Genomic DNA, 26,870 nt, shown 5'->3' with positions numbered 1-26,870 from the left:
ATTGAGTATGAAAACTCTTGTTCATTACATTTTACTTCACAATTGCAACCGCATGTGTTGTATTCATTGTTGCAAAACTTGTTCTGAATATAGTTTGTTTGTTACCATGACAACACCATTGATCTGAAGCTCAATGCTGTCATGTAAATAGTTTTCTAATCAGCAATAAATATAACAATTTCTGATCAACTCTTATCAATTGCATGCTTGAATAACATACTGGTTAAATCCCCGCCCATTTCAAGACAACCCGACCCACTTCCGGGTAAATTCTGTCCACTTCCGGCTAAGGCCCCTGCCCAGTCAGAGTGCAGATACGGATACAGATAATTCATGTGGTATACAGATACAGATAATGCTGTACTTGCTCATCCCTGATTGCTGGATTTTTTTTTCTTTTTCAATTATGTCTCTCAAAATGGACATGCACCTACGATGACAATTTCAGACCCCTCTATGATTTTTAAGTGGGAGAACTTGCAAAATAGCAGGGTGTTAAAAAACTAATTTACCTCACTGTACGTGTACAACAAAAATTAGACTTTATTAAGGCCGCTACAGACTGGATGTGTCACGCGAGCGTGTCAGCTGAGTGGCGTGTCCGTTTTTATTTTGGCTCCCATGTTAACAGGTTAGAGCTTACACACTGCCTGCGTGACATCCAAGTCTCACCGAAAACGATTTTTCATGCGACACGCAACGTGTTGGAAGTGTTTCCAGGCAAAATGGAATAGGAAAAGATGTTTTTGTAATTTAACACATACATACTAATAAATGGCATGTTGATGTTTAAAAGTCACTAGGTTTTCGACATCAATGCAGACATAAATGTACGGAATAGAAATTTCAAAAGGAAAACGACTGGCTTTAGCATTCTTGTACAGTAATTCAATTTAGCATGTCTCCTTAATATCTGACACATCGTGGTAATTTTTTGTTTTATACAGTGAATATATTACTTATTGCATCTTTAATGTATTATTATTAACAATGTATACAATTTAAATATATATTCAAATTTAGAATATTCATTGACAGCCCTAGAATGCAAGGCATCAGAAGTCCATACATATAACAAGGCCGCATTAATCCATGTTGAATGTGTGGCCTTCTCTCTTTTTTTCTTCTTTTTTTTTAATATCTATCTCTGACCCATGACCTCATCAGCATAGGTCATCAGCCAAAAGCGGGAAGGGACTTTAAAAAAGTACCTGGAATCCAAACTCCTTACCCCTTCTTTGGTTTTTCCAGGTGGACGCCATCTTGAGCTTGGTATCCACGTTGATACAGGACCAGCCAGACCAACCAGCTGATGACCCTGACCCTGAGGACTTTGCTGAGGAGCAGAGCCTTGTGGGTCGTTTCATCCATCTGCTCCACTCCGAAGATCCGGATCAACAGTATCTTGTGGGTCCTTTCCTCAACATAAAAGGAGCAAGCCAGTGAATAACCTATATGTATACATACTAAACTGCTATGTCTGTACTACAGTATATCACGGCTGACTATTCTGGAAATCATCCTGTGGTGTTTTTTTCCCCACCTTGGGTAATTGGGACTTAAAGCTTTAGGTTGTCACTTTTTGTCATAATCATGGAAGGCTTGTAACATGTAGATGCGCCTACAGTTTTGTTGTCATTACTTAGTATACCTCATGGGGAGACAGAAACTACGCACCATAGCTTTAATCCGCACTTTGATGGATTACACGCCATTTATGGATTTATACACCACAAGGACATCAATTTAAACCAGTGGCCTTGAAAGTATGGAAATGCATTTAAAAATCTGTAGCTCTATGGCATGCTTTGGATTTAAAACTGTTATGTGTTTCATATCATTCTATAACTTTCTCTGTTGGAGTTGGTAAGCCATAATGTCTTTGCTGTTGTTCATTAATGTTAACACTCTGGTTTGTGGTCAGATTCTGAACACAGCCCGAAAACACTTTGGTGCGGGTGGGAACCTTAGGATTCGCTACACACTTCCTCCTCTGGTGTTCGCTGCCTACCAGCTGGCCTTCAGATACAAGGAGAACTCCTCATTGGTGTGCAACATCCCTTTCACTACATCTCACATGCTGTATTTCTAGTTTTGTCTATTCTATTAAAGTATTTCTAATGTGTCTCTCATCAGGATGACAAGTGGGAAAAGAAGTGTCAGAAGATCTTTTCCTTCGCCCACCAGACCATCAGTGCACTTATCAAGGCGGAGCTTGCCGAGCTGCCTCTTCGACTCTTCCTCCAAGGGGCGCTAGCTGCAGGGGAGATTGGTTTTGAGAACCATGAGACTGTTGCTTATGAGTTCATGTCACAGGTAAAATGTTTAATTAAACATTCACCTTTAAATCTCTTGAGCATTCAGGCTCACACGGTGTATTCACAGGCTACATAGTGCAAGCAGCTCAATTTTTTGTCCTGGCTAAAACAACCAAAGCAAAGGTCTGACAAATTTAATTTGTGATGATAGTTAATAGAAAAGAAGCACGGCAACTTAAGTGCCTTATTTTTGAATATTTGACTATCTGAGAACCCAAAACTGTTTTTACAAATTCCAAAGTCAATTGTGCTGATTTCTTTCATTGATTGTTTCACTTCGATTCTCAAATATATTGCAACAACCAAACCTCGGCTCTCTCCTTTTCACATCTTTGTCACGTCTCATTCCTTTTCCTCTCTCCCTCGTTGTCTACCAATGCCACCTTTTGCATTTATTCTCTTGCTTCTCAATACATCTCCCTCACCAGGCCTTCTCTCTGTACGAAGATGAGATTAGTGACTCTAAAGCCCAGTTGGCTGCCATCACACTGATCATTGGTACCTTCGAGCGTATGCGATGTTTCAGCGAGGAAAACCATGAGCCACTGAGGACTCAGTGTGCACTGGCTGCCTCCAAGCTGCTGAAGAAGCCTGACCAGTGCCGAGCCGTCAGTATCTGTGCCCATCTCTTTTGGTCAGGTCGCAGCACTGAAAAAAATGGTGAAGAGGTGGGTTGGAATTGTTTTTATAACAAATGCTATTTCAGTAACACTTATAAGCAGAAAAAAGTCTTTTATATTTATTTATTTACGTTTTTTTTGGGGGCCTGTTTTGTCTTTATAAGATAGACATTAGACAGGAAATGGGAGGAGGAAGCTAGTGGATGACATGCAACAAAGGTCCCTGGGTAGGTTTGAACCTGGCATGTAACATAACATGGTTACTTACTTAACCCCGGTTCTACCAGGACGCTTCAAAAAGATTCTAATGAAAAATGCAGACAACATGTACAGTAGTATTTCTGTCTTTTAGATTTTTCATCAATTATCCTTCAATATTGAATTTTATTTGAGTTTGCTAGATTATTGTTCCAACACATTTTGATTCACTTGATCAGTTGATTATGACAGCTGTCATTGCTAAGTACTAATGTTGCATTATTAGATCCGCGATGGTAAGCGGGTTATGGAGTGTCTAAAGAAAGCCCTGAAGATTGCCAACCAGTGTATGGACCCATCGCTGCAAGTCCAGCTTTTCATTGAAATCCTCAACAGATACATCTGCTTCTATGAGAGAGAAAACGATGCGGTAGGACTCCACAAATGTCAACATGGTTCCAATGTTCCAAGCTGTGTTGTTAGCAGCTGTCAGGTTTGAATGCTGTTAAGTACCCAGGTTAAGGTTGTTTCTCTGCAGTAACTTGGTTTGAGAAATGTCATGTAAACAAGAGCCTGATTTGTTGTTTTCAGTTTTATCATTCTGATGGCTTTAAATGAGCACTGTGCACATAGGTCTTCCAAAATCTTTGCTTTTAACCTTCAAAACAAAAAGACATAAGTCACTTCCGATTGATGTTTATGCAGTCCATAAAAACTTTGTAAATATCAAACTACAAACAAGAACTCTTACACTGTCCCTCATTCTCTACTTGTCCAGGTGACTGTCCAGGTATTAAACCAGCTCATCCAGAAGATCAGAGAAGACCTTCCCAACCTGGAGGCGAGTGAGGAAACCGAGCAGATCAACAAACACTTCCAAAACACACTGGAGCATCTTCGCCTTCAGAGAGAGTCCCCCGAGTCTGAGGGACCCGCCTATGAGGGCCTGGTCCTTTAAAACTCACGCAGGTTGGAAGCATTTGAAGCCCATCAATAGATGTTTCACTAAATTATAAATATACGACAGCGCACACACTCACAAAATCCCATCCTATAGGCTGGGAATACAAATAAATATCAAGTAGAGCTAAAGTACTCACTTCTTCATTTTATTATTCATTTTTCTGCTTCATTTCCTCTTAACCGTCCCTCACTAGCAGAACGGTTTTCTGCAACAGGTTGGAAATGTTACATTTTGAGAAGCAATGTGCCAGCAACACTGCACTAAGCTTAACGTGCACTCATAGCCAGTTGTAGGCACCATTACTTCATGAATTCCTGCTTTGCTAATTCGTCTTTAACCTGTATCATTTGATTGTCAATAGTAGATTTACTAGCTGTTGTAGGTGTACTTGCTGAGTCATTAACCCCTCACTTGTTCACATCTTTCCATTTCAAGAAGTGAATGTATTGGCGTGAGTGTAGAACGGCTACAGAATCTAGTATTGGTGTATTGCATACAAATAACCCCTGAATAACTCTGCTGTTCCTTAGGATGGCTTTGTAGCCATTTTTAAACTGGTTAGAACCAACCAAACTGAAGACCATGGAAGCACGTGCAAATTATGGCCCCACAGGAACATTGCAAACCATGTTGTTTCCATTAAAAACTGATGTTTTTGAACAGCGCGTCTTTACCATCTGGTCTGTCAATTAAGTAAATTGTGCAGCATTTTGCATGATCCAGTTCTGCTGTCCCAGCTGGGAAGAAATACAATTAACCTTACAAATCTAGGGATTTATAGGTGGGGACAATTGTCATATGTTGACATGATCCTCTCATGCTTTTTTTTAATATCAACTCTATGGACTTCATATTTCTCGTATTATTGATTTCTGTCCAGAACTGGAGCATGTGTTTGCATGCTTTAGTGTGCTTGTACTATAAGGCCTGGTTTTCAGTTTACTCTACGTGGATCCCACTAATAACAATGTCTTAACTGTTTCCAAATTTTGTTGATCAATTAAATCATGTTGCTTGGTAACACTGTTGTTTGGGGTTAGTCTCCTGTGGGGGGTGCAGAGATTCCTCAGGATTGTATGCAAGTTGAAAAGTTGCCATACTGACAACCTACTGATCTGTGAACTGATGTGTGCTGTAGCTTCTGACAGTGTCTGCTGATTTCTCTTTCTTAGCTATTGTTGATTTGTTGGAGAGGGAATTGACCATGTTCTCTCCCCTTTTTAAATCTATGTGAAAACCCTCTTGTAAATCAGATACAGAAAAGCAATTATCATTGTCATTTGCTGAAATAAAATAATTAACAATACGTATTTGCATTGTTTTTACACACAGCATTTTAATAAAGTACAATTGTATTTTATATTACAGTGAGTGACCATAAGTGTTATAACAATCTGTGTTAACATGTGTTACTCTTCAAGGATATTAAAAGCAAAGAAAAGGCCTATTACTTAAATGTTTAACTTTTCATCCAGTTTCATGCCGGGTCATGTGTACCAAATTCATTAGCTATACCCTCACTTCTCATTGTTTGGAGGGTTGCAGGGCGGCTGGATGGATCCTAGCTGACATTGGGGGAGAGGTTGGACAGGATTATTTACGGCACACCGTGTCATACTGAAATTTGTGAAATCCATGACGTTTTTCTCATTACAAACAAAAAATGGAAATCATATCAAAAACAGTTTAACTATCTATGATTTGTTTGATTGCACACTGAAAGCCTTTGTTGTGTTTGATGCTAAATTGTATTCAACAGTGAACAAATTACGCTAAATAGGTCAATTTTTACCGTATTCACATTACACAAGTCTCTCGTCTTGCAAAGTGACACATGCGCAACTCAAATCGGCACTTTACTTACATCGGGGAGTGACACTCTGGATGGAGACCAGTCTATTAGAAGCTGTTTTTCCTGTGATAGCTGAGCGTTACTGCGCAGCCTCCAACTGAGCTTGATAACGTAGATGTGATGTGACCAACCTGTGTGAAAGTGAAAGTCTTCTGGTAGCTGTGGTAACTAACGCATGTTCTTTGAGTTGATGAGGACAAAGAGAAGCTGGAGGTCCAATTGAGAATTAACAAAAGGTTTATCAAAAATGATGAACACTGCAGCTGACAGTGGTCTGACGATTTGCCCCTCTTCAGAGACATAGCAAACGGCCCTGAACAATTGTAAATCACACACATACAGTATATTCCCTGCACCTGGGGCAATTCTTTTGTGTATTTAAACCCCCTCACATTGGTCCACCGTTGGCATGGCAACATGCCGAGCACATCTCAGTGGCTGTCCTCGCTGCCTGAGAAAAGTATAAGTCACACCTCCAACATGCATGCTCCTGTACACAGATCAAAAGATTCTATCATGTTAATAAGAAATTATAACAAAAGTACAGTTAATCAACATTCTGTTGTCTTTGCCTAGTCTAAGACACCAGGGGGTCGGAGACAAAAGGTTGCTCACTTTTGTGAAGCAAAAGGCTTCTTTCAATATTTCAAATGCCAGACTTGACCTGATCAACAACTTTTAGAAGGTTGAGTTTGTGTTAAGCTGTGTAATATTAATTTGGCATTTGTATTGGATCAATCTGGCTGCAGTGTACGCAAACAGAAATACATTATTTCAAAAACATTTAACTTTTTAAAGCTCAACAAGGGATGTAAACACCAAGTATTTCATGTAGAACAGACACAGTCACAAACTCCACCAGTGATTAGCAGTAGTTGGATAAAAACATCTAATTTCTGCACCAGTTGGAGCTGTGACCTATATCATGTTAGGCAGCGAAGAAGCCACTGAGATGTGCTCAACATGTTACCATGCCAACAACGGACCAATGAGAATGAGTTAAAAATACACAAGGTGAAAAGGAACCACCCTCAGGTGCTGGGAATACATGTGTGTGATTTAGAAATGTTCAAGGCTGTTCAATACGTCTCTGAAGATGGAACATGTTAGTCAGACCACTGTCAGCTGCAGGTTTGTTTTTGTGTCTTATTGTCTTTGTAATATCACTTTAATTATTGTTAAACCTTTTGTTAATTCTTCATTGAAACCATAGCCTCTCTTTTTCCTCATCAATCAAAGAACATGTTAGTTTTTTCTAACTAGTTTGAATGAACATAATTGTTGTGAAGTAAAAGTTTACTGCTGAAATAGATAGCTGTAGGTTAGCTTTAAGACGGTTGACACTTCACTCGCTTCGGCCTGCTTCAGGTCCATCATCTGAGGTTTTTTCCAGACACACAAACAGAGTTCTCTTGTCTCAGGCACACAAGGGAGGGAAGCATTCCAAAATACTACCACGTTTAAGACACCTGCTACAACTCTACTCTACCGCATAATGCCAATAGGTGAAGTATCCCTTTAAGCTGAGTTCTGCCTGCTCATTTTGCATGCACCTCTAGATTGAACCCACAGCTAATGCCCCAGGAAATCCTATGAAGGAATTGTACAGCATTTCATAGTCAAGTAAACGTCCTACTGATGAATAATATAGTGATAGTGAACTATTAAAGTGTGTGTTACCTGCGATTTTATTGAAGGCCTGTAGAGCCAGCGTGGTTAAATGACCAGAGACACTACAACCATTCAGTAGTTCAGTGAGCACCACAACAAGCTTGTGAAATGCATACAGTTACTCCGATTTTCTGCCTTAACAACGGATGACAAAGGGGAATTAAAGAAGATTTGTAGAGGCAGAGATGGGTATAGTAAGATCTCTTTTTTTAAGCAAAAGATCTGAGGTACAGTATGTTTGCATAAATAACTGGAAGTACCTGTGAGTTTCTAGAGCCTTTTCATACATGTGCAAAGCGGTGCTCCCAATCACAATACTTCACAACATCATGTATTGCACAGCTAGGTTGGTTGGCATTACTAATTTAACGTTACAGAAGAAATAATAAAACAATAATTTTAAAACAGTGCTTGTGCCTAAACAGTCTATGAGCAGAAAACGACAAATGACAGTCTATGCTTGCCTTCTGTGACTGCACCCATCTGTCACTCACGCAGAATGCCCTTAGTTCGTAAGTCTTTACCTACATCCAACAGTTGTCATTAAAGGGAAAATTAAAGTTGGAAATTTTAATACGGGGGGGTCTTGACTGCTGTGATTCTCTGTTCTTTGTTTTGGTTGCCTGTCTAACTACGCATTCATGGTTGTTGAACTGAGACAGCAAGGCTCTTGGACTGTACCAGAACCAGAATGCTGAGCCTGAATTTTACCCAGTCTGTCTGAAAGGCTCAGAATAGCAGCCAATGTCTTCAGCTGGATTTCATTTTGTTGTCCTTGGTCTCCCGTAGTAAGAGCTGATGGAAAAGCTTTCTGCTTATCCACAAAACAAATAAGCACTTAAAATGGAGATGGAGGTAACAACGTAACCACAAAGCTGATTTCCACCACGAATCAGCTTTATTGGCCAAGTAAGTGTGTAAAAAAACAAGAATTTAATGTGCAGGGAACCTAAGAACAGGTCATAATGGTCTCAACCACACAATAACAAATAGGCAAGCCCCCAGCTGGAAAATGCACACATCCAGAAACAACCAGGAACACTCCAGCAGTCCTACAATAAATACATGTTGATGCTGATTTAATTAAGAGAATCTAAACGTGTTTTTTTTGTACTCCGCATAATCGCTTGCTCTACACTCCAGTCCAGTTGGTGGCGGTAATGCACATCTAAGCTTTACCAGTAAACTAAAGAAGAAAAAGATCTCTAATTTAAGGGTGAACTCATGAACTGTGTGAGGCTGATGAGGAGAGAGTGAAGAGAACAATTGGGAAACATTCCAGGGAAGAAAATTATAGGCCTGTATCAAGATTAAATTTAAGGCACACAGGTTTAATTAATACAATGCATTAGGGAAACATCCTACAGGAGTATGTGAATGTGGTTTGGAATTAACGGTTGAACATGTTAAATGTCGCTGCCACAAGTATAAAATACAGAGGAAAACTAACCCTCTGACTGTCTAAAATTCACAATGAGAAAAGGACCCTGAAGAAAACCCAGTCATTCCTGGCTGACACATGTCACCCCCTGAACAGCTACTTTATGTTGTTGCCGTCTGGCTGCAGATTCTGTCTCCTTAAATGCAGGACACACAGACACAAAAACTCTTTTATTTTTGCTGCTATAGGCTTTTTTGATAATTAAGTGTGAGATGTGGACTTCTGTGTCGTGTGTATTTATTTTGTTTTTCATTGATGGTGCTTGTTGTTTGTATAGCCTATGTATTGTTTGTGTTGCATTCTGCTGCTGCAAAACAAATTGCCCCCGGGGATAAAAATAAAAAAAAACTCTCTGAACCTTGAACAATGAATGCACCTTTTTTTCAGCCCGCCATTAAACTCTGGAAAGATATGGTGTTAAAACACATCTTTGCATATTTACAACACTCTTGACTACTCACAAGAGTATGAGAAGAATATAACAAGGATACAGTAGGTTGCGGAAATGCTCGGTCTGGTTGCAAGTCGCCATTACAAAAAAGAAGAAGAAGAAGAAGAAGAAGCGCATGAAGCGCCTTCTTTATCATTTTTACCATGGAACTTGAATGCAGCACACCAGCAGCAGTACTCTTCTTGCGCATGCTCACAGCGTTAGCATTTGTATTGTGATGTGTGTTTTTAGAAGGTCTGTTATCATCCATCCACTTTCGTCTGTGTTTTTTGTATGCATGTGTTAGTGTATTTGGAGCAAATCCTTCTCAGAGACAGTTGTAGCTACCTTACAGCTGGAGGAAACGGACTATGTCGGCAAATAAAACAAGGAAAGTCAAAATGGCTACTAAATCTTGTCCCGAATGCGACCAACAGGTGAGGAGAATATATATTTCAGTTTTGAACGTTGTTACTGATTGCGTACCTTATGGTATTATCATAGACAAGTCATAATAATGTTGCATAACGCTTGGGCTCTTGTATAGGGAGATCAGTGGCTGCCAACAAACGTGGTGTTGAACAAGTTAAGGTTAGCTGTAGCTTACTTTTTAGCAGAGAAATCCTTAAAATTGTCAGAAATGTTGCTATAATTAACATATTTAAGCCTATTTTGGCATTTTGTGACACCTTTTTATTCAGCAGATCAACGCAATTATACGGTAAAGAAACGTGAGCTTGACAGCCAGTTTAAAAGTTAGGTAGGCTACCGAATTGAAGAGTAATGTACATTTGACCAAAATCTAGGCCATTTAATTACTTAACAGCATCTGAGCTTGCCTGTAGGCTATAGCCTATAGTTATTAAATTTCAATATTTCTGGTTGGTATTTGGCATGATCGTAGTCTATCTGTCGTGTCTATAATTTTTTTGTGGTCGTGGTGATTTTAAGACAAAGGAATAGATAGAGTAACGTTACATACACTCTTTACTCTCCTGATATTTCAGAATAGCATACCAGAAATCATTCCACAATGTTGTCTAACCTACAGCGTTTTCTGGTTTAAATTGGCTTTTCTTTTTCTTTCTTTTTCTTTTTTCTTTTTTACAGTTTGCAGTCTGTAATTTCCCATTTTTGGGGATCAATAAATATCTATCTATCTATCTATCTATCTTAGATAGTAGTGTCACAAAAGCTGAATTTTGACGTCAATGCCAAATTTAGTATCAAAATACTGTATTAAAATGATGGTGAAACGACAATGATTCGATACTTCATACCTAATAGGCTAGATCAAATAACTCTGTAGGCTACTAAAAACGACGACGGGATGGGACACGTGGACATACAGTGTCCTGGTGCAGAGACCCACAGTGTAGAAAATAAATTTACAATGAAATTTTAACTAATTCATTTTAATTTCATATATCAGGGCGGGTCAAATGTTAACAACGCATTTTTTGTGATAGACCTGCCCTGCACAATTCTCTTGTATTATTCTATGAATATCATGATTCTACACAGCTAGTTCCACTCAAACATCCAGAGGCATATTGTTCACTATCAAACTTTCACACATTATGTTCACACACACCCACTTCATGATTGGCCCCTCACTTACGCTGACATCTCTCCAAATAGTGCATATGTAGGTCCTGTGCTTTTGTGTATATTTCAGACCTCCGTGTAATGTGTAAGTGGAACAACAAAGTGTAAAATTTATTTTCCAAGGGGGTAAGCTAACAAGCCATCATCTGGCATTCATTTTGACGCCACTTTGACAGTGAATAACTTTACATCTGTAGCATTTAAAGACTTTATTTGTCCATTGTTTATTTTTAAAGAAACACAACAATATATAAAAGGCTCCATTACCTTGTAGCTCACGTTATGGCCCCGTAGCAGACGTTTTTATGATAAAAACAGACATGATAAAAATGTCTGCTACGGGGCTATATACGGCGTGGTTATGACACAATCGTTATAACGATTGTGTCATAACCACGCAATTTTCTATCACACAGTAGAAAAATTACAGTCAGGAAAAGCTCACATTAGCTGTTTAGGCTTAACTGCTAATGTTAACTAGCATGTTAGTTAGCAGTAATTAGCCTGTATTACACCTTCACTGGTCTCTTTCAAAGTCTAAGGCATTGCAGTGTCCATTTCTTTCACTGTCTGTTATTTTCATTTTTTTGGGAAGGGGAGGGGTTTAATAGTGTCTTCTTCTTCATTTGATTGCATCTTTCTGGAGAAACAGACAGATCTGTTGATTAAATCACCTAGGCTTAATTGATTCATTGACAAAATCATGTGTTAGTTGACTAAGAATATCTATAGACCTCAACAGTCCCACCCCTCTTCTGATGTGAATGACTATACTCCATAGGAAATATCATTCTTATATGAGGCAAAACAAAAAATTATCTGTGCATTTATACGGAACAAAGCTTTAGGAGCTTTCCATCTTTACTCTCCTCCCTGTTATATTGCATTCAAAGATCAACATTGTTTGACTGACTTGATGGACGGCATCCGGAAAAACCAACCGCTACATTGAGTTGTTAAAACCTTTCTTTTTAGTAAACTCTGTGTACACAAACAATTTTCTCAATGCTCAAGTTTACGTGTAGAGCCCTTGGTGATACTTTGAACAAAGTTTCATGTTGTGTTGAGCCTTCTTAGTGTTTTAAAAATAGCAATTTTGATGCTGTCATAGTAGCGCCCCTAGGTCTCCCATTCAAAAGGCCATTTGACCGAGACGAGAATACGGTAAATCTTAAAATTGGCGTTTCCGTCCTAATTAAGCTTTCAAACAAAAGTTTGACTCGGGTATAGTCACCAAAAGACCCTAGATTGCATTTTGGTGAGAGTTACGCTTTAAGTCCACCATCGATGTGGTTACAATTTTATGGCTTATACTCCAATTGTCAATGGAGAAATTGGCTGGTATTCTTACTTCCAGAACTGGCTGTAGACTTTTGAGGTCTACAGTCGAGGACAGTCCTAGAATGGAGCCACATCTCTCAGCTCTCTATTGTCTTTCTTGCACATAGCTATTTCTGACACTTTTCATTTGAACAACACTATGAATGTCTTTCTGGAGAGTCTGTCTGAAAATGTGCACAGTTTCACCATATTTAAACAAGACCGGTGTGAACATTCAAAATTACCAGTTTGACAAACAACCACTGCAGACCCAAAGCTGGTTCTTATTTTAAGAATGTTTACTTACTCAGGGTGGAACAGAATTCCTTACAAGGCAAGTGTGAAACATGTAGCTTTTTTTGTCAAATTTACAGAATATTACAATGATCTCCTGTAGATATAAAAAATGCACAAAAGGAGAAAAACTATTCTTAAATGTGCTGAAAAAAGGCTAGCTAAACCTTTGAGCCCCACTGACCCAGATTTTTCAGAGTTGTATCTTTCTTGTCAGTCTCCTCTCTGTTCTGGCTGTGCAGACACTAAGAACATTATACAACATTGGACAATATAAATCACCAAATTTACAGTATCACAACCATATTGTTGCAATATTCCATGAATATTGTTAACACTAGGACTAGGGTGCTTTTGTGATTATAAAAAAAGAAAAATAGAGCTGTGAGCATTTTTATTCCAAAAAGCAGCCAAGTGTGTCTTTCATTGCTATAGCAACATCAACTGCTACAGTATCCTAGCTAGAACACTATGTGGAGCGGTGCTAACATTAGATAAGCGGTTGAGCGAGCTAGAAAAAAAGAATAGCGAGAGAGTTGTGCTGCAAATGTTGCATAAAACAAAGCAAGTTCACTGGACGGGGAGCACCCTTTCCACACCAGGGATAACTTATAAGCGTATAACTTGCTGTGCTCCGACTCCATTTTGTCTTGTTTTTATGGAAACGACAGGTCTGGCTACTCTGCATGTAATTTTTTTTTTCAGAAAAGTTTAACTTTTTTACAACTTCAAAAGATGCTCTGAGCTGCAAAAAAGAAGACCGTAGTGGTGTTTAAAAAAGCGCTTAGTACTTTTTTGAAAACACGGTTTTCTCCACATGATTACAATGTAAGATGCTGGCAGCTTAAAAAAGACCCCAAGTGTGAACATAGCCTTATAGATTAAATCAGATGAGAATGTGTGCTAGCAATTGTGAGTAATAAGCATGTTATGTGTTAATTCTATGAGCCGTTCTAGCCATCCTTTGGTCAAAGCTAATGTTTTCAATCTCTCCGTCTGCAAGGGTCAAAGCCTTGACAGTAATGATATTCTGTAGAGTTGCAACAATTAGGTGACTAATCAATTAGTTGATAGACAAAAATAACCACAGACTATTTTAAAATCAATGAATTGTTATATAAGAAAAAACTTCTCAGTCTCTCAAATACTGAGGTTTCCTGTTCCTTTTTGTTTTATATCATGTTAAATTAAAAACGTTTGGTTTTGGACTGAAAAAAATAAATTTAAAAAGACCTTGGACTTTGAGAAACTTGGATGAACTTTGTTAACTATTTTCTGACATTTTGTGGACCGAACAATTTATAGAGAAAATAGTTGGCAAAAATAATTGCAGCCCTAATCTTCTGTATGTTTCCTTTTCAATTCTCTTTAGATTCCAGTTGCGTGCAAGTCCTGCCCATGTGGTTATGTGTTTATTAGCAGAAAGCTCCTAAATGCCAAGTTAAATGAGCGCACCTCTCCAGCCATAGCAGGTAAGGTTCAGCTTGCAAAAGCTAATTAATTATGTCTGGACATGTAGTTCAACCTTGTGCTTAATGGTTCCTTGATTCTTTTTATTTTGTGATGAGCAAAGTAATATTAATTCTATTACATACAGAAATACAAACGAGCCAGGGCATTTTTTCCCCTATCCCAGAATACATGAGCAGTGAAGCCAGACCTTACTCGAGGTATGAATGCGCTGTGGAGATAGGCCTGGCAATGCAAGACTATAGGGGATGTGAGTGGGAACACAACCAACATGCTGACACACATTAAAGACGAGGAAAAAACTGAATCCTTATCACTGCTGCTTCAACGCAGGAGCAGAACGGGATGAAACAATCACTGAAGCATGTGACAATTACATTACATGTTATTATACTATTGTATTGTAATTGGGTACACTTTGCCTATATTACCTTATAGCCAAGGTATACCTAATTGTTAAACCTCCTACTGCAAAAGATTTTAGGGTAGGGCTCGAATATTTGGCGTGGGGTCTTAAAAAGTCCAAAGTTTTAAAATCAATCATAATTTTTGGACCTCAAAAAGTCTTAAATATATATCGTGTTCAAGGTGTTAAAAGAAAATTCTGGCCAAGGTAATCTTTATTGCTATAAAAATGCAAATACAGCCAAATTAATGCGGTCAACACTGAGTATCTACAGCTACATACGAGCTTCCACTGAGCTAAAACGGCAGTTGTCAGGGCAATTTTTGCGTGCGTGCGTGCGCACCTATGTCAGCTGTGTAGGGTGTGTAGCCATGCTAGCAGGCCTGGCCGGCATCCTTGCTTCTGATTTCTCTTCACCTCCCGTTCCCGAAAACAATTCCATGAGTGCCGGGTGGTCTGGCTATGTCCTCCTGAGGACAGGTTATACCTTTGTGACAAAAACTTGAAGTATACCCCCCCCCATACCCCTGGCAAATTCTGACTTAAAGTTACTTTTAATCAAGTTTTCTTCTTGATTATATATGACACAGGCTTCTCCCAGAAGATAATAAGACAAAGTACAAGAGGCCTCATTGTGGAAAATATCATTACTCATCTTTTATTTACATTTGAACAAAAAGTGGCATGTCCAAAATTAGTCATACCCATCTCATAATCAATAGAAAAGCCTATTTGCTATTACAGCAATCAAATGCTTGCTATAATTGCTGATCAGCTTTTTGCATGTCTGCACTGGTATTTTTGCCCATTCATCTTTAGCGATGAGCTCCAACTCTTTCAGGTTGGAGGGACTCCTTGCCATCACCCTGATCTTTAGGTCCCTCCACAGATTCTCAATGGGATTTAAGAAAGGACTCTGGCTGGGCCACTGCAAAACATTAATGTTTTTGTCTGCTAACCATTTCTTCACCACTTTTGCTGTGTTTTTTGGGTCGTTGTCATGCTGAAATGTCCACTGGTTCCCAAGGCCAAGTTTCTCTGCAGACTGCCTGATGATCTATTGCTCCTTTTACATGATGCTGTTTACTGTAATTAGGTTCCCTGGTCCACTGGCTAAAAAAAAACATAACATTAGGTTTCCACCACCATGTTTGACAGTGCGGGTAGTGTTCTTAGGGTTGAAGGCTTCTCCTTTTTTAAGCCAAATGAAGGCTCCAACATTGTGGCCAAACAATTACATTTTTGTTACATCTGACCATAAAACAGGAGACCAGAAGTCTTCTGCTTTTTCCACATGAGCATTTGCCAAGGCCAAGCAGGCTTTTGTATGCTTTATCTGGAGAAGTTGTGTCCTCATTGGTCTGCGTCCGTGTTGAACAAGGCGGTGTCCGTTGGACTGCCTGCCACCAGCAGAGCCCAGCTTCATCAAGATTTCTCTCTCTCTCTCTCTCTCTCTCTCTCACACACACTCCCCTCCCCTATTTTTTAATAATGCTTTGTACTGGAACTTCAAAACAGTTAGATATGGAGAAGCCTATGAATAATGTTGCCTTGACTGTACAAGGAAACGGGCCAAATGATGTCTGTGGCATACACAGTGATAGCATTACTGAAGGTTAGCTGTAGTCTCGCGCTGTCGTCTCGCCCTGAAATCCCGGTGTAGCGGGAAAAGGTCATCAGTGTGCAGGGCGCTCCAAGTAGCAAGGATGCCGGTCAGGACTGCTACTAACACACAGATCGACACTGCCAAGCCTCCTACTCACCAGCACCAGATCAATCACACACAAAATGGATGAGCCACAAATACACACAGAACTGCTGCGTGATGATTATGACAGAAACCAGGCTGAACACACGTTTATCATGGACGGCAGCTAGCAGGAAAGAGACAGAGACATCTTGTGGTCACATAAGGGCCCCGTTTATTTTTATTTTTGTTTGTTTAAGAGGCACAAAGGCTCTCTAAAACTTGCCACGAAAACTGCTGTTTAAGCTCAGTGGAAGCGTAGAGGTAGCTGCAGCAATTCAAGTTTGCCTGCACTGATTCAACTTTTTTTTTTTTTGACAGAAAGTAATTGCAATTTTATAGCTATCAAGATCAACATAAAAAATTGGCCGTAATTGTCCTTTAAATATTTTCAACCGGTCTTAGATTTTCCTACGTCCATTTAATGCTACCTCTAATGCTCATTGAAACTTTTTTTCATTCTGTGATGTTGTAGTTCTCTTTCGCTTATCCACATATAATTTGCTTTATATGTACAGATTATTATTATTCTGTTGCTTTTATTCAATTTTAATATTATTTAATCAATTTTAATATTATTTACTTTGCAAGTACTCGTGACTCTAAATATCCTAAAATTCTTAAATTTGACTTGATGAAACCTGCATAAACCCTGTATTCAGATATTTGTTTATTGGCAAGGTATTCAAATTTAAATTTGGGTTTTGGATATACGTTTTTTTTGCTGAGCATGCATTCACATACACTGTGTAGGTAGTTAAACAGTCCGGCAAATATACAAGTCTTTCCGTTTGTTTTGAATGCTTGCCGCAAAAAGGGGAAACGGATTCAACTTTTGGAGAAACGCAACTCAGCATTTCTCTGCCGTGGCCAGTCATGTACATGTACAGTACATTTCATTCAGATGTCCTGACATAATTGGTAAAGGGAACCCTTTTAAAACGGCCCTGACAGTTTTTCCCATGCAAAAACATAGTCTTACTTTGGAGCGTTTTGTAACACCCTTTCTGAAAAGCTAGCATTGGTAACGTTGGTACCAATGGATTCCTTAGGTCTTTTTTTTGTTTCATAGGATCAGACAGATTGTTTTTATGATTAAACATTGGATCATTCAAAAAAAGTCAATATATTAATGCATTTATTTTTAAACCCTGCCCTACAAATTATGGGGATATGTTTTTCATTATCCATGGTGTCTGCTTCAGACAAGCTGGACTTTAAGCGGAGGAGGACAGAGCGCATTCGCAGAGAGAGGATCGACTCTTCTTTAACCAATGACTTGGAAAACAGGAGAAGATCCCGGGCCAACAGCCAATCAGATCCCATCCGGAGAGGAAGGGGCAGACCAAAAACAGTGGGGCTGAAGAAACACGAAGAGGACAAAGGTAAAAGAAGTGGTTATTCACAGTTTCTTATCATAGGTCTGTTGGGATTAGGCGGTAGTCTGTTTTACCGGTGTTGCACTGTGTTTAGTCATGAATCAAAAAAAGTTTTGCCCAGCACCCCAACTATGGTCTTGTTTTTATAGAAATACCACCTGAGGAGACCAACACAACGATGGTTGGTGTCAAAGTGAAAAGCAAAAGTGCAGAATCAGATGTTTTATATCATGCACATTATATTCATATAGTTTATAATAGATTATCAGTGTGTTTTTTTTCCAGATTCACCCGCAGAACAAATAAACCAGTAACCTGATTGTTAGCTGACCGCAGAGCTCCTCGCAGCTATGGTCTGAACACTGTGGTGGAAGTTTCTGTTCAGCGAGGGAGGAATTTGTGTTGAAGAAGAGACCTTGTTGAAACAAAATAAAGACTGGATTAAAAGTTTAGATATTCGGTGAAAGAGTTTAATTATTTTCTCGAGAGAACAACCAAACAAAAATGACGAGAATAGTTGTTCACAATGCAACAGGGTAACAAGGTGACACCACAATTCTGGTGCCCGCGTAACACCAGACAACTCCTTATATCCTCTCCTGCCCCAACAGAAAACCCTATCATGTTTGGAAATACACTCTGATCCTAAACAAAACACTTCATCTTATTCTTCAGACTCACTGGTGCCAGTTGCTGTCCCTGTACATCTGGTTAACACGTCAACAGATGGCTGTCGCTGTCATTCTACCTTAGGAGTGCAGAGATTTATCTTTTCCATAGATTAGTTCTGTTTCTGACCTAGAGTTTGGGCAACCTGACCTTTGCCTATCTCCCGGGCGCCTGCATCTGTTTGCCATTGGTTTATTCCGGTGATAAACAGAGTCTCACTTTTTAACTGTCCCTAGAGACAGAGGACCCCAAACAGGAGATATCTGTAGGAGGCAGGCACATTGTTTATGGGACAAGTGTGAAGTAGGGGACACATGTTTAGAGGCATATTGTGGAGGTTTAACTTAAAAGAAAGATTTACTTTTACGAATGAGTAAGAAATGAATAAACACAGAAAAAACAGTCATTGCCTATGTTTGAAATCATTGTCTATGTAATTTTCCCATCACAACACCCAAGTTCGTAACTCTGTGGAGCTGAAGATGTCGTATACAATATCAAATAATACCTATTGGAGTCTGACGTTAGGCAACAGAAATTTTAAAAACTTGAGACATCTCTGCCCTGGAGCCGTCGATTAAAAGAGTTTGTTGATGTTGAGCTCGCTAGATAGAACCTGGTTAAGCGCAGAGCATTTCAATGCGACATAGTGGAGAGTAGAATCATCAAAATACATTGTTAAACTTGCTTGCCTAATTGGCAGTGGAAGACCATTGGTGAAAACAGCAAATAGAAGAGGTCCAAGGCAACTCCCTTGTGGAACACTACGGTCTAATGCCCTGCTTTTTGGAAAAGTACTATTATAATATACTTTATGTGATCTACCAGGCAGGTAACTTCTTAACCACAAAATAGCTGAGTGTTTAAAACCATAACAAATAAGTTTACCGATTAAGAGATCATGATCAATCACATCAAACGCAGCACTGAAATCTAGCATAACTGTGCCCACAAGCATCAACCTGTCATTTAATTTAAGCCAGCTATCAAACTTTTGTAACATATCAGTGCTAGTAGAGTGACCAGCTCTATATGCATGTTGGAACATAGATGTTCACCCATTTGTAGAAAGATAGTCTTGAATTTGCACAGACAAGATTTTCTCTAAAGGTTTACTAAGTATAGACAAGATGCTGATAGGCCAGCTGTTTGGACCATTAAAAGTTCAGTTTTTGTCTTTTGGAAGGGGAGAAATTCTTCCTTCTTTACATAATGCTGGACAAACACCTGTTGTCAAACATCTATTAAAATTATGACAGACAGATTTGGAAATGTATGAAGCAGATATTTTTAACAGTTTACAGTCTATGTGGTCAGTCCCTGCAGGCTTGTCAGCTTCCAACAAGATCAACAATCTCTCTATTGTATCCACATTAATCAAATGAAATTCAAAAAAGCAGTTTTTACCCCTCATGAAGGCATTTCTTATAAGTTCTTCTGCATTGTTTTTCACAGTGTCCATGTTTTGGAGCTTGAATGTCTTGTCAATAAAATAATCGTTAAAATAATTTGCAATATAAAGAGGTTTAGTTAAATATGCATCTATATTTATATTCAATTCAATTCAATTTTATTTATCGTATCAATTCATAACAAGAGTTATCTCAAGACACTATACAGAAAGACCACACTCCAGAATTTACAAGGACCCAACAGTTCTAGTAGTTTCCTCCAGAGCAAGCAACAGTGGCGAGGAAAAACTTCCTTTTAGGCAGAAACCTCGGTCAGACCCAGGCTCTTGGTAGGCGGTGTCTGACGGGCCGGTTGGGGTTGGAATGAAGAGTGGCAATATATAATAAGTTCTCTTTTTTTTCTTTATTCATTTTGCAGACCTGATTTCTTAATTTGCGATATTATAATCTTGTGCACTAGATAAGACAACGACATTTTTGGTATCATCTCTCAGAACCACTAGATTCTTTTATACTTTTTTTTAAGATTTGGGGCTTTTTCCCTTTATTACAGACACAGTGGATAGATGGGAGAGAGATGGCGGATGACACGCAGCAAAGGGCCTCAGGTCAGATTCGAACCCAAGCCGCTCCATGACTCAGCCTACATGGGGCGAACGCTCTTACTGGGGGGGCTAGAGGCAGCACAAACCACTATCTGCGGAGCACTTTTGGCTTTAACAGTAAATTTCTTGAAAGGGGCGTGTCTTATAGCGATTATAATAAAATTGTACATGAATATTTTTAAATCAAGTTCAGCATCCTCAACATCCCTTACAAGGAATGCTATTCAGTTCCCCAATAAAAGCCTCTTGATTAAATTTCTTATACGATCTAGTAAAAATGATTTTTGTGTTGGCTTTGGGCAGCTATGTTTTCCTAGAGACAGTAACAATATTATGGTCACTGAAACTCACCGGAATAGACACAGGTCTGGAGCATATATCTGGAGCATTAGTATAAATATGATCAATGCATGTTTAAGATTTGACCCCATTATGAGTAACAGAGATTCTTAATGGTTTAAATATTTATTGAGATAGTATACATGGGTTAGCCATTGACCGAAGCCCCTTCTTCAGACAGGCAATTCTCAGATAGCCAATCAATATGCAGGTCACCTAATAGTATATTAGTATATTAGTATATATCTCTCTAGTTTCCTTTGTGGCTTTATCCAACATGGCACACAAGCAGTCCAAGTTCTGTATTGTTGAGTTTGGAGCCCTGTAACAACAGACAATCAAAATAGGGTTTAAGTGCAGCAGTTGCACCTGAAGCCATATACACTGTCATGTAGGTTAAGGTCATAGCAGGGCTTTTTTTAATGAAAAGTGTTCACGTATAAAGGTTAACCCTCCACCAACCTATTTATATCCTTTCTGTAGACAGAAAAGCCATCCAAAGCCACCTCTGCATCATCAAATGAACAGTCCAAAGGCATCTCTGAAACAGCCAGAACATCAACCTTATTAGACTGCAAAACAGGGAGAGTTTATATGTTTTTATTTCTAAGGCTTCAGATGTTAATGTGTGGAAATACTAAGCCTTTTGGTATTTTTTTAGAAGACATTCAGAAGAACATCATGTGTACATCAGTAGGTACTGTAAATATCGACTACCTTTATAAACTGCTGGGTTTGTCTGTGGCCTTGTCTTTTGTCTTTTCTTTGGAAGGCTGGGCTGACAATTACTTTATCATATTGCAGAAACGCAACATCTCGCTCCCGTGCAGCTTTCAGCTGCAGCGTTTCTAAGGATTTACTTTAATGATTAGAGAGGCTTCATTCTGTAACATTTCCATGTGCACATACAATGTCTCTGTAGCTCATATCACCTAACATTTCAGAAGCAAAACTAACTAGTTATAAACTTGACAGAGGAAACCGAAGTAGACCTTGAGTTTCTGAAGTAATCACAAAAAGTTAAGCTGCTGGGTTTTTTGAGCGTCTTTCTGCATATGCACTTGCAAAGGAAGATATCTGTCTGACAGCAGCTCTGCTATGTTTCGATTTTAGATATTAATAATTTCCTCATTTATTATGTATTATTTCACCCAACCGCTGTTAATTGGAAAGTTTGTTTCTTTGATCCGACCGGCTGACCACTGGATTAAACATGGGGCCGCGGATATAACTGTATCCTCTTTCTCTCTCTTTTTCTCTTTCTTTATTTCTCCCTGTCACACCTCTTTGTTTACTTACCATGGGTGAATAGACTTCCGCAGAGGATACATATAGCTCCTCCCGGGAGCCTCCTCGCTCCTTGATGTGCATTTTAAGATTTGGGACATCGTTCAAGGTGGCGCACTGAGAATGATTTCTGGGTCACAAGCCAGAGGATGAGGAGGAAAAAAGGAACTTGCTCACTGGCTTCAGCGATTCACTGATTCCAAAACACCCTGGCCTGTGATGGTCACATTGGCTTTACTGTCTCATGAAAGAACATGATTGATGGCCTTCCTCTGCTCAAGCATCCTCATCGCCCCAGGACAGTCCTTTTGGGGAAATTAAAATACAATTTCACCAACTTCATTTAAAAAAAAAATTAGGATGTGGTAAAATTATAAAACCACATCATATTTATTTACACCGTAGAAGAAAGGCATCAAACTTCTCATTTAATTTGTTTAGGATTATTTAAAGGGGTATGCAGACTGACATGATACCTTCATAACCATGACTGACACCTGTCATGAACATGAAGGCGTCTTAATGAACGTTCAGGACTGTTGTCATTAAGTCATTCAGTAAATTATGACACTATTAATGCTAAGTTAGTTGTATAAGATGTCTTTGTTATGACATGAATATGTCATGGCAGGCCTAATTAAGTAACTAATAACCTTTAGAAAATCTTAGCTTTATGTGTTAACATTACAATGAACTGTGTAATAGTGGCTGGTTCTGGCAATGGCTGTCATGACATAATTCTTACATGAATATTTTCCTTGACGTCAAGTAAAGTGAAACATTTTTGACTCGTCACTAAGATGTCATAAAAGACAAGTCTGACAATAGTGAATGCAGTACTGAGGTGATTTAATGAGTTTTGAAAGGATGATGTTAGCTTTGGGGTGGCAGTAGCTTAGTCCATGGGTTTCTGGTTCAAGTACATGGGCAGCCCCCTCACTCTGACATCTGGCCATTATTGCATGCATGGGTCCTGGGCATGTGTGTGAACATTTCATTTCTTTTAGTGGGATTTATAAAGGCACTTCTTCTGTCTTTAGGCTAAGGTTACTCATTGCTAAAGTAACCACTAACTTTAGTTAGCTGCTGTTAGCTAGTTAGCTTGGTTAGCTGTACAGCTGACTCAGGCCCAGGGTGCAAGGAGCCAAACCCTGAAAGAAACCCATCTTAGTAGTATATTCCTTCTCCCATAACTGCCCATTATAATTGTCTCATACAAGCCAATGTAAAAAACCCCACTTATGACACTTAAATTTAGTGTTAACACATAAAGCTAAATGTTTTCTTTAAGTTAGATACTTAAACCTGCTGTGACATATTTATGACTATGGTTATATTGCCTAGGTTGTCCTCTCTCCCTTTTGACTCTCTTGCTTCCCCTGGGGAGATACGCTTCACAGTTTGAAAACCCGAGCTCGAACCTTACCATCATTTACCTTGCAATGTACCCTTGTATTAGCTGTATAGTTGTATTGGCCAAAGTTTTGCGTGAGCTCTCCTCCCCCCACGCGTTTGCCATAGAGATACAAAAACAACATTGCAGCAACAGGAACTGTTTAAAAAAACTAGCAACCGACACTCTGTAGCTGTTTGTTTTTACCACTAGTAACTACAAAGGATCTTGCTACAGGTATCCTACATTCAAGACAGCATAGGATGTCAATGTACGTTTCTCAGCAGCGGGTGAAAATAGGGGCAAGGTTTCGCAATTACGTTAAAATGATTTGAACTTTTATCGAGGAACAAATGAATTTCCTGTATGTGTGAAAACAGCTTTATCTCATGCATCCGTTTTGTTGTTGAATATATAACGACCCCCCCCCCACCCACCAAAAAGACAATGGTAAGGAAACACTCAAACTAATTTATATTTCCACAAACTGCATGAGTAATCATAATGCCACACGTCTACAAAATAAGAAGATGATGAAGAACAAAAGAAATCAGGCGACATTTAGAATAGATAAAAATGTGCAATCAATTGCGAGTTAACTATGATATTAATGCGATTACGTGTAATGTCGTAAATCCACATTCACCATGATATCATCAGCGAATGCGCGTCAATAGTGCACATGCGCAAAATGGATCATGCAAAGACACTGTCCACCCAGAATATGACAGTCTATTGGGCAACACCACGGGATGAGCCTCTGAAAATGCCCGTTTTATAATTCAATGTAAAGCCAAGTAATTTACCATTAAACACAAAAATGTTGGTAAAATCCAGCTGAGGACATGGAACTATGATGCTATGGAGGAGGAAAAAAAGGAATAAAACAATCTCATCTTCACTAAAACCAAGTTGTGGATGATTTTGGATCCAAAATTTAACTTTTAATGTAGTCCCTGACTGTATCACATAGTTCAGAAAAGCATTATGTTAAAGGAAAACTGATATAGGATTTTCAGGATTTTACTTGCATTTTGATTAAATATTGTAATTGTTGTGACAGCACTATTAAATACTGTATTGCCCAAATGTTTTTTCCTATGATTGATAGTGTTTTGTTGTCTCAACAGAGAAACAAGAGAAGGAAGTGGATATTTATGCCAGTCTTTCGGACGAGAAGGCCTTTGTGTTTTCTGTGGCTTTGGCTGAGATCAACCGCAAGATCCTCGGTCAGAGACTCATCTTATCATAAGACCGGTCATAGAAAAACTTTTACGTAGCAAGAGCAAGACCAAAGAGGATGGAAGTGGCTGGAGCTGAACTCTGATCTGAATGTGTTTCACTTGGATGATGGGATGAGATTGAGAAACCTGATGAAGCAGAAATAAATGTTAAGAAATAAATGTTTCTAGACCAAAAGCATGAGTATGGTTTGTGATGTGTTGTAATGACACACATGAGCATTGATGATTTTCCCAACTGTAAAACAGCCACATCATACTGTGCTATGAAGGCCTCTTAGGTATGACTTCCTATTTGGAGATTAGGAGACTAAATAAATACTAAATTTATCTGAAATAAATAAACTGTTATCAAGTGAACATCCTCAATTGATAGTAGCTTCATGTTACTGGAAGAGACCGAGACATTTTAGTGGCTGCGACTTTGTTATTACTGAAGATGAACATTGAAGATTCTTTTGTGTATAGCCGTTGTTCATGATCTATTAGTAATGTTGAGCATGTAAAGCATCCTGGTAGAGTTCAAGCATTCACTTATGTGTCCCTGAACCAGCTTCCTTACAAGGTTTAAAAAACAAAAAAACAAATCAGTACTGCTAGGTATGGTACACAGCATTTATTCAGTAGTTAGCAAGTTGGCCTATTTAAGATATTTCACTTTGCTTCGACTATGTATGAAACTAAGTAACAAAAACTGAACTCATGACAAATTTTAATCAGAGTGTGAGGTAGTGCTGATGTAGTGAATATGTTTTCTTTTAAAATAAATAAATTTATCAATCTGTCCAACTTTTATTCAATCAGCAATTATTGTTAGTTAATAGATGTCATGGGTGGCTGATCTTTAATGCAATATCTACATTACCCATTATCAGCAACCTTTTTAGATCAAGATAACTTTATTGTCCCCTGAGGGAAATTTGTCAGTACTACATTATGCTGCAGTTCTACATTATCACCCAATGTTCCAAATGTACATTCTGTTTACTAATCTGATATTATTTTGAAAAACTAACTGAGAAAAATTATGTAAGCACATAATGTAACCTGGGGAAGACCCAGGACTAGGTGGCGAGATTATATCTCCAACCTGGCCTGGGAACGCCTCGGGATCCCCCAGTCGGAGCTGGTTGATGTGGCTCGGGAAAGGGAAGTTTGGGGTCCCCTGCTGGAGCTGCTGCCCCCGCGACCCGATACCGGATAAGCGGTCGAAGATGGATGGATGGATGGATAATGTAACCTGAAAACTGCTGCCCTGGTTAAAAAAAACAATGCAACTGATCTGAGCTGATATTCTGTCTACAATGGAGTGCAATGGAAATTTCTAAGTGCCCCCAAACTTTTGACCAGTAGTGTGTGTGTGTGTGTGTGTGTGTGTGACCGCGTGTGTGTGTGCGCGCGTGTGTGTGTATATATATATATATATATATATATATATAAATAAAATTTCATGCAAAGACAGTGTCCACCCAGAATATGACAGACTGTTGGGCCACATCAAACCGTTCTGACCATGTGCAATATGTTTGCGCACGCGAAGATGATATCATGATGTACAAGGATTTACGGCACTGCACGATCTGTTCCACAGTAGCGGTCTGCTGTTATCTTCCACCGGAAAGCTAACAACGTTAGTTTAGCTAACAGCTATTTCGGCTAACCGTTAGGTGACAGCTTGATTCAGGCTAAAATAACGTTACTTAAACTAAACAACGGGAAAAGCAGCTACAGCTAAATTAAGACTGTACAGCAGGGCCATTCAATTGGCGGCCCGGAAGCAACCGTCGAGTGGCCCAGCACGTGATCCGCCAAACTAGCCACACGTAAACAATACAGTGCGTGCTGTGAAGGTAGTAGCCTACCGTAGATTAGTCTACTGTCATAATGTCTTTCTCAACACTGAAATGTAAAATTGACAATGAAAACTGTCAGTTTGACCCTGGCTGGACTGACAAATGTTTATTTTAACGCCACATCCAAACGGCAAACCGATGTGTTCAATTTGTAATGAGTGCGTTGCAGTACTTAAAGATTACAATCTGCGGAGGCACCACGTTGAGAAACACCAGACTTTCCGCACTAATTTCCCTGAGGGAGTTTATTTGCATTGTGGATGAGGTGATAAATGACGATAAAATTAAAACAAGCGTGGCATCTGCTATAAAAACAACCCCCCGTCAGATACTTTTAACAGTCGTAGAGTTGA

General features: G+C 39.0%; 2 protein-coding genes across 2 annotated transcripts in view; both read left to right on the top strand.

Moving 5' to 3' along the window:
* Positions 1 to 5,404, top strand: part of vps35 (VPS35 retromer complex component) — a 37,285-nt gene extending 31,881 nt beyond the window's left edge. Inside the window, exons 12-17 of the mRNA XM_034874217.1 lie at positions 1,252 to 1,407; positions 1,925 to 2,047; positions 2,137 to 2,316; positions 2,747 to 2,986; positions 3,423 to 3,566; positions 3,915 to 5,404. Coding sequence (XP_034730108.1) covers positions 1,252 to 1,407; positions 1,925 to 2,047; positions 2,137 to 2,316; positions 2,747 to 2,986; positions 3,423 to 3,566; positions 3,915 to 4,094 — 1,023 coding nt within the window. The 3' untranslated portion in view covers positions 4,095 to 5,404. The remainder of the gene's footprint in view (positions 1 to 1,251; positions 1,408 to 1,924; positions 2,048 to 2,136; positions 2,317 to 2,746; positions 2,987 to 3,422; positions 3,567 to 3,914) is intronic.
* A 4,248-nt stretch (positions 5,405 to 9,652) lies between these two features.
* On the top strand, positions 9,653 to 24,788 carry c1h16orf87 (chromosome 1 C16orf87 homolog). The gene is made up of 4 exons (XM_034878067.1): positions 9,653 to 9,931; positions 14,089 to 14,188; positions 17,545 to 17,724; positions 24,554 to 24,788. The coding sequence occupies exons 1-4, from the start codon at positions 9,866 to 9,868 to the stop codon at positions 24,673 to 24,675; spliced, it is 468 nt and encodes a 155-aa protein (XP_034733958.1). The 5' UTR covers positions 9,653 to 9,865; the 3' UTR covers positions 24,676 to 24,788.
* The last annotated feature ends 2,082 nt before the right edge of the window (positions 24,789 to 26,870 follow it).

The sequence above is a fragment of the Etheostoma cragini genome, chromosome 1 (genome assembly GCF_013103735.1).
Source record: "Etheostoma cragini isolate CJK2018 chromosome 1, CSU_Ecrag_1.0, whole genome shotgun sequence".
Classification (NCBI taxonomy): domain Eukaryota; kingdom Metazoa; phylum Chordata; class Actinopteri; order Perciformes; family Percidae; genus Etheostoma; species Etheostoma cragini.
Note: the sequence above shows the minus strand (reverse complement) of the source record. Positions and strands in the feature narration are given on the sequence as shown.